The sequence below is a fragment of the Balearica regulorum genome, chromosome 1 (genome assembly GCF_011004875.1).
Source record: "Balearica regulorum gibbericeps isolate bBalReg1 chromosome 1, bBalReg1.pri, whole genome shotgun sequence".
In the NCBI taxonomy this organism is placed as follows: Eukaryota; Metazoa; Chordata; class Aves; order Gruiformes; family Gruidae; genus Balearica; species Balearica regulorum.
In genome coordinates, this window is record NC_046184.1 from 161341169 (window position 1) to 161356629 (window position 15461).

General features: G+C 44.9%; 1 protein-coding gene and 1 long non-coding RNA gene across 2 annotated transcripts in view; one reads left to right on the plus strand and one right to left on the minus strand.

Annotated features, from left to right (window-relative positions):
- Positions 1-8877, minus strand: part of HS6ST3 (heparan sulfate 6-O-sulfotransferase 3) — a 317383-nt gene extending 308506 nt beyond the window's left edge. Inside the window, exon 1 of the mRNA XM_075741386.1 lies at positions 8005-8877. Within this exon, the coding sequence (XP_075597501.1) occupies positions 8005-8576 (572 nt within the window). The 5' untranslated portion in view covers positions 8577-8877. The remainder of the gene's footprint in view (positions 1-8004) is intronic.
- The window catches only part of LOC142599687 (uncharacterized), a 374377-nt gene that overhangs the window by 226745 nt on the left and 132171 nt on the right, over positions 1-15461 (plus strand). The window lies entirely within an intron of this gene.

A 15461-nucleotide genomic window follows, 5' to 3' on the forward strand; every position in this document is an offset into this window, starting at 1 on the left:
AATTAACACTCTTACATTTTTTATGATGATCATAGTTACCACGGCTGCAAAGAATGGAGTCCATCTTACGCTGTTATTGCTACAGCTTTAAAAACCACTCGACAGTCAAATAAAGGATTGCATAAGAAAAAGGAATCCTACTAGTAATTTCTATTCAACTCTCCCAATTCCATGACTCATGGATTTACTGCTGATTTATACTTCCATAGAATAACAGAGCACACACTAAGTTAAACAGACATGAGGAAATGGAGAGTATAATGGAAGCAAATTAATGAAAATCAATAGTTTTGAAGACTAAACTACACTGATAATAAAGCTCATGGGGTTTAGAGAATTAGACTGATTTCACTGTTTCATATAAGAAAATTAGACAACACTTTCAATGCAGTGTTCTTTCAAGTGTGTAGGTTAAAAGATTACCTTCCTAGTTTAATCAAATCTGTAATAAATAATAATGAGTAATTATTAATGATATTGCAGGCACACCAGCAAGGGAGACAATGTGCCTTGATTAGGACTTCTAAGGTCCCCTCTCAATCCCTTATACATAGAGTGGAGAGGCAAAGCAAGCCTTACCTCATACACCAAGTTTTACCTGGTAACCTAACAGAGGCAGACAATCCCTTTGGACAATCTCTCTGCAACATTAGATGCGGAATTCTTCTCATCTAGTTTTAGACATCAAGTCCCAACTAGCCATTCCAGGCTTCCCTTGCAATCAGTGAAAGGAAGAACTGCCCCTCCAGAACATAAGTCAGCAGGTCTCAGACATGTCTTAGACCCTCCAAAGGACTGCCTGTACTATTCCATTTCTCCTCACTGTCTACAGAGGCAGCCTAACATCACTAGCTCAGGCTTGAAACCGACTCTTCCCTGGCACCCCAAGTTAGATATCCAACAACATTTCTCTTCCCTTTCTTTCCTCATGCAATGGTGGCTAAGGCTCCATAGTCTCAGCTTCTTGACACCTCTGAAGGGAAGCTCCACGTTCCAGAGGTGGAGCTACACACAAGCATCACCAACTTCAATGACTTCCAGAGAGGGCAGAGCAAATACACAAGGAAATAAAAGACTGTTCCTTCAAGAAAAAAAAATATGAATTCCATGCCAGTCTCTGTTACCTTCTGTTGTAACAGCCATTTTCGTAAGGCAGAGTAAATAACCCATGTTGTAGACACAATGCATAGCAATAACTCTCCTGTTAAATATACGGAGGGCTATGCTACTGATGCAAGACTTCCACGTGAGCCTAACTGCAACTTCATGGGAAAAATCCCACTGCTTTAATTATACTAATTATTTGCAATGTTGAGCTGAAAACTACACTGATAAGAATTTATTTAAAACTGCATCAGCTGCATACCCTTCTCAATATCCTCACTATCCAGACAGCAACTTTTCTAAAAGCAAAAGCTATACATTAGTATAAAAAACTAATAGCCTGCCTCTGTAAATGCTTAAGCAGATATTTCAGCAGAACATCTCACATCTGGAAAATTAAAACATATGCAAATATTTAAAGAATCCCTTTAAACACTCCCAACTCTAAATTTGCTGTTTCTTTGGGTTCTTTTAATTAATGTCATTCAAAAGAATAACTTTGATTCTTAACAAGAGATAGTTGTACAACTTCACAATAGCATCCAATACATTGACAACAACTTTTCATACCTAAGGTACTTAACATCATCCTTACACATAAGAGATCAAACATCTTGGTACCAAATTCATAATACAGTTTGTCCTGCTGCCCTCCTAGCCACAAAGAAAATTCATTGTCAGATGTTTAACCAATTTAATCTAATTTTCTGAGTCCATAGCTGGATGACAGAATCACAGAATCATGGAATGGTTTCGGTTGGAAGGGACATCAAAGATCATCTAGTTCCAACCCCCCTGCCACGGGCAGGGACACCCTCCACTAGACCACGTTGCCCAAAGCCCCATCCAACCTGGCCTTGAACACTTCCAGGGAGGGGGCATCCACAACCTCTCTGGGCAACCTGCTCCAGTGCCTCACCACTCTCACAGGAAATAATTTCTTCCTTATATCTAATATAAATCGACCCTCCTTCAGCTTAAGGCCATTCCCCCTTGTCCTGTCACTACACTCCCTGATAAACAGTCCCTCTCCAGCTTTCTTGTAGGCCCCCTTTAGGTACTGGAAGGCTGCTATAAGGTCTCCCTGGAGCCTTCTCTTCTCCACGCTGAACAACCCCAACTCTCTCAGCCTGTCCTCAAATCGGAGATGCTCCAGCACCCTGATCACCTTCGTGGCCCTCCTCTGGACTCCCTCCAACAGCTTCATGCCTTTCTTGTACTGGGGACCCCAGAGCTGGACACAGTACTCCAGGTGGGGTCTCACCAGAGCGGAGTAGAGGGGCAGGATCACCTCCCTCGACCTGCCGGTCACACCTCTTTTGATGCAGCCCAGGACACGGTTGGCTTTCTGGGCTGCAAGCGCACACTGCTGGCTCATGTTGAGCTTCTCATCAATCAATACCCCCAAGTCCTTCTCCTCAGGGCTGCTCTCAATCCATTCCCTGCCCAGCCTGTCTTTGTGCTTGGGATTGCCCCCACCCACATGCAGGACCTTGCACTTGGCCTTGTTGAACTTCATGCGGTTCGCGCAGGCCCACCTCTCCAGCCTGTCAAGGTCCCTCTGGATGGCATCCCTTCCCTCCAGCACGTCGACCACACCACGCAGTTTGGTGTCGTCGGCAAACTTGCTGAGGGTGCATTTGATCCCACTGTCCATGTCACCGACAAAGATGTTGAACAGTGCTGGTCCAGTACTGATCCCTGAGGAACACCACTCATCACCATTCTCCACTTGGACATTAAGCCATTGACCACAAATTTTGAGTGCGACCATCCAGCCAATTCCTTATCCACCAAGTGGTCCACCCGTCAAATCCATGTCTCTCCAATTTAGAGACAAGGATGTCATGTGGGACAGTGTCAAATGCCTTGCACAAGTCCAGGTAGATGATGTCAGTTGCTCTTCCCTTGCCCACCGACGCTGTAACCCCATCACAGAAGGCCACCAAATTTGTCAGGCACGATTTGTCCTTGGTGAAGCCGTGTTGGCTGTCACCAATCATCTCCCTATTTTCCATGTGCCTTAGCACAGTTTCCAGGAGGACCTGCTTCATGATGTTGCCAGGCACAGAGGTGAGACTGACCAGCCTGTAGTTCTCTGGGTCTTCCTTTTTTCCTTTTTTAAAAATGGGGTTGTATTTCCTCTTTTCCAGTCAGTGAGAACTTTGCTGAACTGTCATGACTTCTCAAACATGATGGAGAGTGGCTTAGCAACCTCATCCACCAGTTCCCTCAGGACCCGTGGATGCATCTCATCAAGTCCCAATGGACTTGTGCACCTTCGGGTTCCTTAGATGTTCTTGAGCCTGATCTTCTCATACAGTGGGCAGTTCTTCCTTCACTCAGTCCCTGCCTTTGCCTTCTGTGACTTGGACAGTGTGGCTAGAACCCTTCTGGATGAAGACTGAGGTAAAAAGGTCATGTAGTACCTCAGCCTTCTCCATGTCCTGAGTAATCAGGTCTCCTGTTTCCTTCCAAAGAGGGCCCACATTTTCCCTCATCTTCCTTTTATCGCTGGCGTACCTACAGAAACTTTTCTTGTTGCCCTTGACATCCCTGGCCAGATTTAATTCTATCAGGGCTTTAGCTTTCCTAACCTGATCCCTGGCTACTCGGACAGTTTCTCTGTATTCCTCCCAGGTTACCTGCCCTTGCTTCCACCCTCTGTGGGCTTCCTTTTTGTGTCTGAGTTTGCCCAGGACCTCCTTGTTCATCAATGCAGAGTTCCTGGCACTTTTTTCCGACTTCCTCTTTGTTGGGATGCATCACTCCTGAGCTTGCAGGAGGTGATCTTTGATGATTAACCAGCTGTCTTGGGCCCTGCCATGATTTAGCCCTGGCTGGCAGCTAAGCAGCACACAGCTGCTCACTCACTACCCCCCGTCCCCCGTCAGGATGGGGGAGAGAATTAGAAGAGTGAAAGTGAGAAAACTCATGGGTTGAGATAAAGACAGTTCAATAGGTAAAGCAAAAGCCGCATGCGCAAGCAAAGCAAAGCAAGGAATTCATTCACCACTTCCCATGGGCAGGCAGGTGTTCAGCCATCTCCAGGAAAGCAGGGCTCCATCACACCTAACAGTTACTTGGGAAAACAAACACCATCACTCCAAATGCCGCCCACCCCCTCCCCGCCCTGCCCATTCTTTCTCTTCCCCAAGCCCCTTATAAGCTGAGCATGACATCATATGGTATGGAATATCCCTTTGGTCAGTCTGGGTCACCTGTCCTGTCTGTGTCCCCTCCCAACTTTTTGTGCACCCCCAGCCATCCCGCTGGTGGGGCAGTGCAAGAAGCAGAAAAGCCCTTGAGTCTGTGTAAGCACTGCTCAACAATAACAAAAACCACCTCTATATAACAAAAACATCTCTATATTATCAACACTGTTTCCAGCACAAATCCAAAACACAGCCCCATACTAGCTACTGTGAAGAAAATTAACCCTCTCAGCTGAGGCCAGGACACTGACCCATAAGCCCTCTGTCGGCTCCTCATCTATCCCCAGCTGGAGCTCCATGCACTCCAGCTGGTCATCAACATAGAGGGTGACACCCCCTCCTCATCTCCCCTGCCTGTCCTTCCTAAAGAGCCTGTATCCTTCCATTCCAACACTCCAGCCATAGGAGCCACCCACCAGGTCTCTGTGATGCCAATGAGATCATAGTCCTGCAGGTATGTGTATGTCTCTAACTCCTCGTTTGTTCCCTATGCTACATGTGTTTGCACAGAGGCATTTCAGCTGGGCCACCAATGAAGCTGGCTGACTGGCTGGAGTGGCTGGAATTCCTTTGTGCTGCACTCCAGGTGCTCTCCTGCTGACCTGGGATCCTTCTCCCAGCTCTGAGCATCTATGGCTGGCACTGGCATCAAACTGGTAGGAGTGAGATGGATTGAGGTTCCTTTCCCGGAAACTTTAGTTTAAAGCCCTCTTCACCAGCTTGGCAAGCCTACGTCCAAAGATGCGCTTCCTCTTCTCTGACAGATGGAACCCATCAGCCCCCAGTAGACCAGGTTTCTCAAAGGGAGTCCCATGGTCTCAGCAGCCAAAGCCCTGGCTGTGGCACCAGTCCTGTAACCATTTGTTGACTCGACAGATTTGACTGGCCCTTTCAAACCCCTTCCATTTGACTGGGGATGATTGATGAAAAAACTACCTGCACTCCAGAGTCCCTTACTGCCGCTCCCAGGGCTCTGTAATCCTTCTTGATACTCCCCAGGCTGCTCCTGCCTGTATCGCTGGTGCCCATGTGAAACAACAGCAGCAGGCAACAGTCAGTGGACTGTACAAGGCTTGGTAGTCTTTTGGTGACATCCTTGATTTGACTCCAGTAAGCAGCACACCTCTCTAGAGAAGGCATCAGGTCAGCACATGGGTGCCTCTGTACCTCTCAGAAGAGAGTTGCCTACTACTATCACCCACTGCCTGTTCTTAGTTGTGCTGGTTGAAAAAGTTGAGCTATTCAAGGAAGTCTAACACCTCAAATGCATTCAAAAACTTTAAAGGATGACTCAAAAATAATCAGTATGCTTTACTTTAGATTCATACGCTAGTTTCTTGCTTATTTTAGGCATATGGTCTCCTCATTCTCAGTTCTCCGTTCAGACACTAAAAAATGACTTAGATGCATGCTTCTAATAGTACAGTCCTCCAGCAAAGTATTTTAGGCTTGATTCCAACTTTACCAAGAGCAAAGACATTCACAGCAGAGACAATCCATACTTCAGGGTTATCCAATTCATTTTACAGCTCCTTGAAAAACTGAAGTCAAGCTACAGAATTATAAAGAAAAAACAAAGGGGAAAATGAAAAGGTGTCTGCCCAACACAAGATATAATACAAGAAGGAATGTATTATATCTAACGTATATTATATTGAATGTATATTAGAACTATGCAACAAATAATTATTCACAGCACTTTCCTCACTTATTTAAAGACAAATCAAGAAGTGCAATGCCACACTAAACAAATCATTCACTAACTAAAAAAAAAATTAAGAAAACAGTATTTGGCTGTAATGGTGAAATGTCACTATATGTCTGTCTTCAATCAAAACAATTACTAATTATCCACCAAATAACCACTATGACATGCTTTATAAATTCAACTCAGAAGTTTTAAATTTACTTAATAAAATCATGGTTTTTATTTAAAAAGCACTGAAGCCACTACTCCAATTTTACTGCCCATTTGTAATCTTTGCAATTCAATTTAATGCTCATTTACCTACTAATATTCTTCATGAGAGAAGAAAAGAGGACTTCAGTGGCAGATTATGTATTCTCAGACATTTCTACAAGTATTACTCTTCCTCCTCCCCTCCCTGTTTTACATTACAAGTTTACTGAACATTCCTTAAAGCTATACAGTTACCACCAAGTTATTTTGTCCTTGAAGACATTCACAGCATTTCTCTTCCACTAACACACAAACCTTTACGCTTTACCTTCAGCTGAACATTTTTCACAAAACTGGATGAATAACCTTAACAGTATTCTGCAAATCCAGTTCAAGTCCACAACCATCAACAATAAATTAAAATTATTCTGAGTCATGCCAAATGTGACTAGCTTTGTGGTTTAGGCAGGCCTTTGATGGTCACATCAAATAATCTTCAAATTGTTCAACAACAACAATCAGCTCTATTGTCCCTGTATGTCATGGACTGTACGTGTTTTTAAATGACAAGATACAAAACATGACGTGTGAGTGGTCCTACTAAAAATTTAAAGTTTGCAGACTCGTAAAACTAAGATGGATAGTTAAAGAACATAAGTTATCTAGAAAACTATATAATAAAAAAAATATTTTTCCTAAATATTTTACAGATGTTGAAGTTACAATCATTATAGTGCAAAGGTTTAAGACAGAATTCAGCTCGTAACTTCCTACTACACGTGTTCAAAATCCATCTTACAAATAAAGATAGAATCTAATATTAAGCTGAAAATCTGATTTAATGGTAAATATATCAGAACAAATCCCAAAACCTACTGAATCACCTAGAGCTATCTCGTATAAGAAATTACCCGTCTGACAATTTTTTTTCCATTTTAAAACCAGAAAAGACCTTTTGCAAGACCCAACAAGAGTGCAATACAAGATAACATGCAGAGAGGCAGCATTCACAAAATTCAGAAGTTTTCCACTGTCATCAGATTATCCAAAGAACATTAGCACTGCAGTTTTTGCTAGAACTGTGTTGCCTGCACAGAGCCTGGCACACATTGTCTCCTGACTTTCAGCTCACATATACAGCAAGCGATCGGTACACAACGGGAAGCAGAGAACCGGTCTATCTGCCAACAGGGGAAAAGAGTTGTAAGGGCTCCTGGATACTTCAAACTCCACTAGCTATACCATTCAGCAGCTGCAGCCATACATTAGATTCTGCAGAGGCACTCTTCTTATGTAGAGTATAGTGTTTCTTTAAAAAGAAGTTTCAAAAGGACAAAGAGATAGCAGAAACTTGCATAAAACCGAGGAGAGTTTCGTTTCTCTCGCGCTAACCGGCACAAAAGGCAGCCGCACGCGCGCTACGTGGAATCGCCACAAATTTGCGGCGAAGCGAATGAATTACGGGTAACAAATGGATTACAGGGAGGGGGATAGCCCAAAGTAGAACCTCCTCTGGGAGATCAACCTTTTCTTTTTCCGTTTGCTCCTTAATGACGACGGCAGCAGACAATTCTTGCCAAACTGCCGGAGACCGGGACCCTGTCGCAGGGAGCCTTCCCACCGCGCTGGTAAAGGTGGGATCAGATTTCCAGCGGGTGGAAATCAAACCTTCGAGCACGGGTGGGCCGGCACCGACCCGCGCGGGCTTCCCCTCCATCTCCCTGCCTCCCCGGGGCGGCGGGCGGAGGGCAGCCGCCGCCGCCGTCCCCCGCGGCCGGCACTGACCTGAGGGTGCGGTTGCCGGCGCAGCCGCGTCGCTCCATGGCGGCGGGCACACAGCTGGTGAGCTCGGTCCAGTCGGCGTGCAGCCCGCAGCTCCAGCCGGTGGAGAAGCGGGAGAAGAGCCAGGTGTCCTTGTCGCCGCCCGGGCGGTGGCAGGCGCACTTCTTCTGCCCGGCCCGGCAGTAGCAGGGCTGTTCCAGGCGGATGTTGCGCACCAGGTGCCGACCGAAGGTGGTGCCGCCCGTCTTCTGGATGTGGAGGAAGACGATCACGTCGCGGCCCCGCATGTCGAACCGCACCCGCCGGCACAGCTCCCCCCGCGCAAACGGGAACTTGGCCACCAGTCGCGGCAGCACCGCCGCCGCCTCCGCCTCCTCCTCCGCGGCGCTCGCTGCCGCCGCCGCCTCCTCCTCCTCCCGCTCCGCCGGGCCCCCCCCGCGGCGGGCGGCGGAGGCCGGCGGGCGGCGGGGGCAGGCGGCGCCGGGGCAGGCGGGCGACACGTACTGGTAGACGATGAGCAAGAAGAGCAGCGCCAGCAGCGGCGGCAGCAGCCACCTGTTGAAGCGCTCGTCCATGGCGATGCGCGGGGGCAGCGCGGAGCGGGCTTAGGCGCTGCCGGGCGCTGACAGGGCGGCCGCCCCGATCGGATCCCGCAGCCGAGGGGAGCCCGGCTCCCTTCCCGACGGCATGATCCTCGCAGGCGGTCACGGCTCGCTCCCCTCCCTCATCTCAGCCCAGCGCTCCCGCCCGCCCGAGGCGGCCATCCCGCGCCCGCTCCCCGCGGCCGAGGCGAAGGGAAGCCGCCCGCCGAGCGGGAGGCGCCGTGGCGGGAGCGCCTCGCGCCGTCCCCGGCACGCGCTGCCGAACGGCAGCAGCAGCACCAGCTCCCCAGTTCGCTCCGCCGCAAACTCTCCAGCCCAAACACACCGCTCGGCCCCCGGCGGGGCGGCTCCCGCCCGCCAGCCAATCGGAGCAAAGCCGGCCTCCTGAGCAGCCAATGGGTGGGCCTAGCACGCCGGCTCTATCACCAATGAGAGCGGGCGGCGAGTTAACGGAGGTGGTGGGAGTCGCTTCTTGCTCCCCTCCAGGTATCGGACGGAGACCGATAGCGCGCGGGTTGGGGGGAGGCGGAAGCAGCCAATGAGGCGGCGGGGGCGGAGCGGAGGGCAGCCAATGAGATTGACAAGAGAGCTCCTCCAGGTGAACGGGACTCCTGCGGCAGCGCAAGGGAAGCGGCGCGAGCGGGGTCGCGCGGCGGCGCGGGGCTGGTCCCGGCACGCGCCCGCTCTGCTCCTGTGGCGCGAGGTTGGCGTGGCACTGCTGCCGCGAGAAACAACGTCATCTTTTTGCTTTTAAACTCCTTAATATCGCGTTAGTTTTACTTCGGGGGGGTGTGTGTCTTGTACCGTTGGCGGTTTCAGGCCCGTGTTTATGACCCCGGTGTGGTACGTATTTCATATAACTAGGTCGGACATCGCCGACTACTACAGAGATTAACTAATTAATTGCAGATTACATGATCTGCAGCGCTGTTGGTTCTTGTGGTCGTCAAAGCGTGAAGTCCCAAGTGCTGAACTGAGGAAACGTTTATCGCCCCGAGACAGTAACATCGATTCCCATATTAAAGTTTCAAAAGTTGATTTTTCAAGCCCCTTCACATATTTACAGCAATCCTCAGTCTGAAACTGTGTTGTTTTCCCTATTGAAAATTATCTTTTTAATAGTCATTCAAACCTTTAGCTTACAGGTCACACTTGGCTCAGTTTTTCCAAAAAAACCCCCACTGTTCTGTCTGCGATGAGTTCTCCATAGTTTTAAAAGTCTGTTACAAGCACTTCACATCCAAATACAAGCCTCGTACAGCTCCTGGATTATAATATATTAATATGCAAAGCGTTTCATGTTAGAACTGATTGCACATCTCAGTTATTTAATTACAGAATGCCTTTATTTACTGAGGGATTAATTAGATATCTGACAGTGCTAAAGCAACTTTATTGCTCAACTCTAAAGACAACTTCACCTCTGGATGGCTGAGAAAAGTAGTGCCTTCCCATGGGACCATTTAACTTTAAAATGTAAAAAAAAATTAGTTAGACCAATATATTTTAAGCTGAAGATTTGTATATAGAAAGTAAGAGTATTTGGACTCTTGTAAGAGAGTATCAGCTCCCATTAAAGCTTGCCATAAATAATAGAAATTCCCAGAAAATAGTCGAAACAAAAGGAGTTAAAACTCTAAACATTGCGAGATGTTCCAAATGTTGCTACCACAAGAAGAACGATGTACACGACCTAACTTCAAACACACAAACATACCCGCTCACACACCCCCCGGCCTTTGCAGGGTCCCACAGCACTGCTAAGGTACTATACTGGTAAAAGTCTGAGCATAGCCAATTCTTGGGTCTTGCCAACACATCAAAATAGATGCACTTTTATCTTCAGTGACATTTTGTGAGGAGAACGCTGTGGGTTACCTGGTGAAAATCACCCCTGTACAGACACGCACCATGGTATTGGAAGCCCGGTCACTCCATCCTCTAGCAGAAGAAAATGCAGAGTCTGGTGCCAAACCAACCTGTTTGGTCTTCTTCCCGTACTGCCAAGAGGTGTGCACCCACTCACTCTTACCAAAATGGAAACCAGCATTTTCTTCTTGGAAAATCACCACGTTCTTTGACAGCAAGAGAAGCCAAGCATCCATCTTCTCTCTAGGGAGATCTGACTCTCGTCTCTGCTTTGCCTGTTAGCGTGCTCACCTGCTTCCAAACTCCCTGTGCCTCCCAAGTGTGGACTTAATGCCTTTTAACCTCTCTCTTTCACTAGATGACAGGAAACCTGTCCCAGAGAAATGTAAATATTTATAAATGTAAGATACAGAAGCATTTTGTTCTCACCTCAGTCTATTCTTAACCAACAAGCAACCATCAAAAAATTAAAAAAAAAAAAAAACAAAAAACCAACAAAAAAACCCAAAGCAACATTAAATATAACCTTGTTTTGGTAACAGAATAGCACTAGTAAGGGGATAAATTCATATCTGGAATAAAAGCACTGCTAAAGGATTTAGACTGAGGTATCCCACGTAATGCTTTTAGTAAGATACAGAAATGCTATTACAATTAAAGATTTGCTCATTAAATACTAGATTGTTGACACTGTATCTTCATTTCCATGAAAAGGAGATCAAAGCTAAACTTGCTAAACAGAGAAATTTAAAATTCTTATTTATTTAAACTTGCTTAAGACAGTTACTGATTTGTGAAGATTGGCAAAAAATAGTTTTTCCTGGACAGAAAGGGTGTACAAGAGAAGTAAAAATATTTATAATGAAGGCTAGATAAAAAACTTGGCTTTTAAAAAGCTCTAATTTTCCTGAAACTAGGAAGAAGTACTTGCAGGCCCACATGAATCAACGTGTTTATGCAGCTTTCAAAGACAGGCTTTCACTTAGGAATTTTAGTATTCTTAATGATGGTTTGCAGACCGTGCTTTACATAGAGTCACAACCCACGGCACACCCAACCACCACTCAGTTCTTCCCAACTGCATACAGGGTGTGCAGTTACACACCAAGTTACACCGAATGTGCCCCTCATTTGAATAGTAATTGGGGTCTCCAGAGTGAACCGGGGTCTCATGATAAGTCAGTGGAGGCTGAGTATCCCTACACAGAGTACGTACCGCTTTCATTTGGTTGCGTTTTATGTTCTTTTTATAGAGGTTTGTGTTAACTATGCAAGGTCCTGTGGGATTAAGCTTTAACAAAATCAGTTTGTTTCTGTAGAAGTCAATGGCTGTAACTCATTAGCATCAATGAGGCGATGCTAAGGATCATTTTGAACATGGTTTCCATTGATTTAATGGGAAGAAAACAGGGTTCAGAATGAAGCCCTAAAAATTGCAAACACTGTTCAATCCCAACATTTTCCCTTTCAAGTATAACTCATCTGTAAATCTCCAATGAGTGTTTCACTACAAGGAAAATTCAAAGTCAGTTACAAGCTAGTTTTGAGATACTCTTACAAAATGAATATAGTTTCTGTGTAATAAACCAGTTACAAGTAAGACTTAGGATTCCCTTATTTCTAACATAATAATTCTCCAAGATCTACAGCTTAGAGTTCACCAAGCATTCAAACAAAACGATCCTGAAATGACCTATTGCTCGTAACAATTTCAGGCGGAATACCGTCACCTGTTAAAATTTACATTTCTATCAGAGATGTACTAACATGTGAAAATCTGCACACAAAATCATTTTAAAATTCCAACGCAGTATGTACCTTCCCCTTGCCCCTTCTGAGGTAACACACAACACATTTCCTGAGTTGCTAAAAATAAAAATTGGCATACTTACCAGTTATTGTAAAGGTCAATACAATATTTGCTAGTCTGAAGCAATGGGCATGTGAAGCAGTGTCAGTGCCAGCATCAATGTTTGTACAAAATGCATGAGTAAGCAAATGATATTATGAAGCAAAGGTACAAAAGTATGATTTCATTTAGCAATTACCTGTCTGACAAGGTTAACATCTAATAGATCTGTTAATGTAAAATTAAAGTGACATGTACCTCACACTGGTTTCTTTAAATTATTTATCACTGCTTGACCTGAGCTATTTCAACACTTGTAGCCAGTTGAGATTTCCAATAAACCAATTTTTCACTGTACAGCAAGTCCCCGGTGTCTCCCTTGTCACAAGGATAAAACTTGTTAAATTAATAAACTCATGCTAACTTCAGTCATCTCTCTGGGATTAATTTGTTCCAAGGCTTATAATATAAACCCCCCTTGTTTTTGTCAGATTAAGTTTTAGTATGTGCTTTTACTGAACCTTGTATTTCAATGGCACAATGAGTGCTGTATTCTTCCTTTTAAAGCAATTTATATATTATACTGTCACCAGTCTATCTTCTTGTAAAGTTGCAATTCATTATAAGGCTTGTTAATTTTCACTTCTGCTTGCCATTCTTTTTCTGGATGTGATAACTTTATTAAACCTCTGACCCCCTTTTATCTCCTTTAGTCAGACAATATAGAAGCAATGTTTTCAGTCAATGTCTCGTATGTGCCAGTCCATATGCAGTGGCTTCTGCAAGTCATTCCTTATTCATTGCTGCTTTTTTGCCCCATGAGAGAAAGGATCAGCTATGTTCTGCTTCGAATATTCATAATTCCACTTGTGTAAGACACTGGCCTATGACACCTGGAGCATTGTCCAGCATTCTACTCATTTTTCTTTTGTTTAAAACCATATAACTGCTCATAGAAATATTACAGGGTTTGGTTAGTTTTTTTTAAAGCTACAGTTGTTTGGAAGATAGTTTCCCAAAAAAAGGAACATTTATGAAAACTTTGAGCTATGTTTTTTTAGATCAATGCCAAAACTAGATATTTATAGGTAGTTCTCCTTTCTACCACATAAATTGGGTCATCTTTTGCTCTTGGACCTAGATTCACAGTGTGTATCTGTGCCAGCAAATGAAACACCGCCTGGGATCATTCCTGGTCTTTGCAACGTGGGCATCTAGCAGAGCAAAGAATGAGAAAATAGTGTCGCCAGGTTTTGGCATGGGCCTAATAGCACTCTCCTAAACAACTCCTGGACATGGTTTGGCAGTCAAACCATTCCAGAAATCATTTCCAACCAGCACTCAGTCACCAAGATTACAGCTTCAATGCAGGTCAGACCACATCATGCTATTTGGTCTCAGTAACCAAGAACGTGTTTAACTTACTAATGTAGACCACACCACTAAACATTTGCAGTTTCTAATTTAAGGAAGAAAAAATTTGTGTTCTCCCTTGCCTTTTGTACTGTGGCATAGCCAAGCGACATGACAAAACTCATGTTGAAGTTACAGTATGTTAGCTAGCAAAGAAAATCTCTGGCATGTAGGACCACGTACGGGGCTCGCTGGAGTTCACTGCCTTGTGAATGGGGTGGCACTAAGGAGAAGCAAGGTGAGCCTTGCTGGTACCCAGCTAGAATCAGAACAGTAGCAAGGAGGATGCGAGGCGTGATCAGTGGCTGCGAATTAGCCAAAGAGCCTGCGGCTGCTGTGGCCATTGAAAAGAAGTGTGTGGCTTCATGATATGGCCAGGCAGAGTTGGTGAGTGGGAAGATGCTCTGAGTGGAGTTACAAATACTCCAGCTTTTGCAGGCTGCGGTATCAACTAGCAGCCAATGCTGGTCTTGCACCAAAGGCAGAAGGCACAGAGTATGAAATGCAGGGTGTTTTTTTGCAATCCCAAAGAAACTAGACATAGGGCTGTTTGTGTACACTCTGTACAACTGGAATCTGCAACACGAAGACAGTCTAAGGAAAGCATTTAGCTGGACAGACACAGCAAATTGCTCTGCCATTTCCGTTCTGTGCACACAAAAACTTAGCCATACTTACATCCATTCCTTCCAGCCCTCAGCCTTCTGAATCCCGCAATGTTTATGATGCAAACTCTAGAGTGTAGAGCAGCTTTCATGCACTTTTTACAAATCAAAGGCATGTCATGTGTACCATGTCCACATTTATTTTTCCAGATTTGGGTACAATTAGAAGTGCTACAGACTCAGTCACTGTCAATCATCTGAAGGATGCTACTGCATTTGCATAAGGCCTTTTGTTTTTCCCAGTAAAGAACAGTCTAACAGCGTGCAATAAATCCCCTTGTTTAAAGATTAAGGTGTCCAAGTCAACACCCAAGTTCCCAGCTTGTAACTTCCTCCCAAGGATTGACTCTCATCAGGGAGAACAATGCAGAGAGAGATCTGTCTCTTCTGAAATTGCTACATGCTTCCTCCTGCCTAGCAAAAACTAATATATATCCCTATCAGCATTCCTCCCAAGACCCCAAAACTTCTCATGTAGTAACACATACGAGTTGCAAGACTGTATAACACTGCCACCTGGTGATAAGCATCACAGCAATATTTTCCTCCTCCTACCATCACACAAAACCCTTTTGCTTCCTTTCAGGCAATCTTTATCTGCAAGTCTACATCAAACATAACTTATCCCACCAGCAGTTTATCCTGAGCACCTCTGCTTGTGTCTAGAAGCCAAATTACTAAGGTTTTCAAAGTTGTTCAGGCCGTATCTTGTCTTTTCCTTCAGGATTGACTTTTAGGTGTGCTATGGATAGACACAGTCTAACTTGATCCAAATCCCCATCACAACTTTGTATAAAGTCTAGAAACTTTAGTGTCTTCTGAGAAATAAATCTGAAGTAATATTAGAAATGACCCACTAGGCCTTCCCTCCCTCCTTTTTTTTTTTTTCATCTTTTCAGCCTTTGGAATGTGATGTGAAAAACAAAAATGAAAACAAAAAGCAAAAACAAAACCAAGAAAAAGCTCCAATGACAACAACAAAGAATCTTCCAAGAAATTTCCCTCTCCAAGATGGAAAAAATTATTTCTGTAGTATTTGATCTCAGACTCTTTCATCTCTTT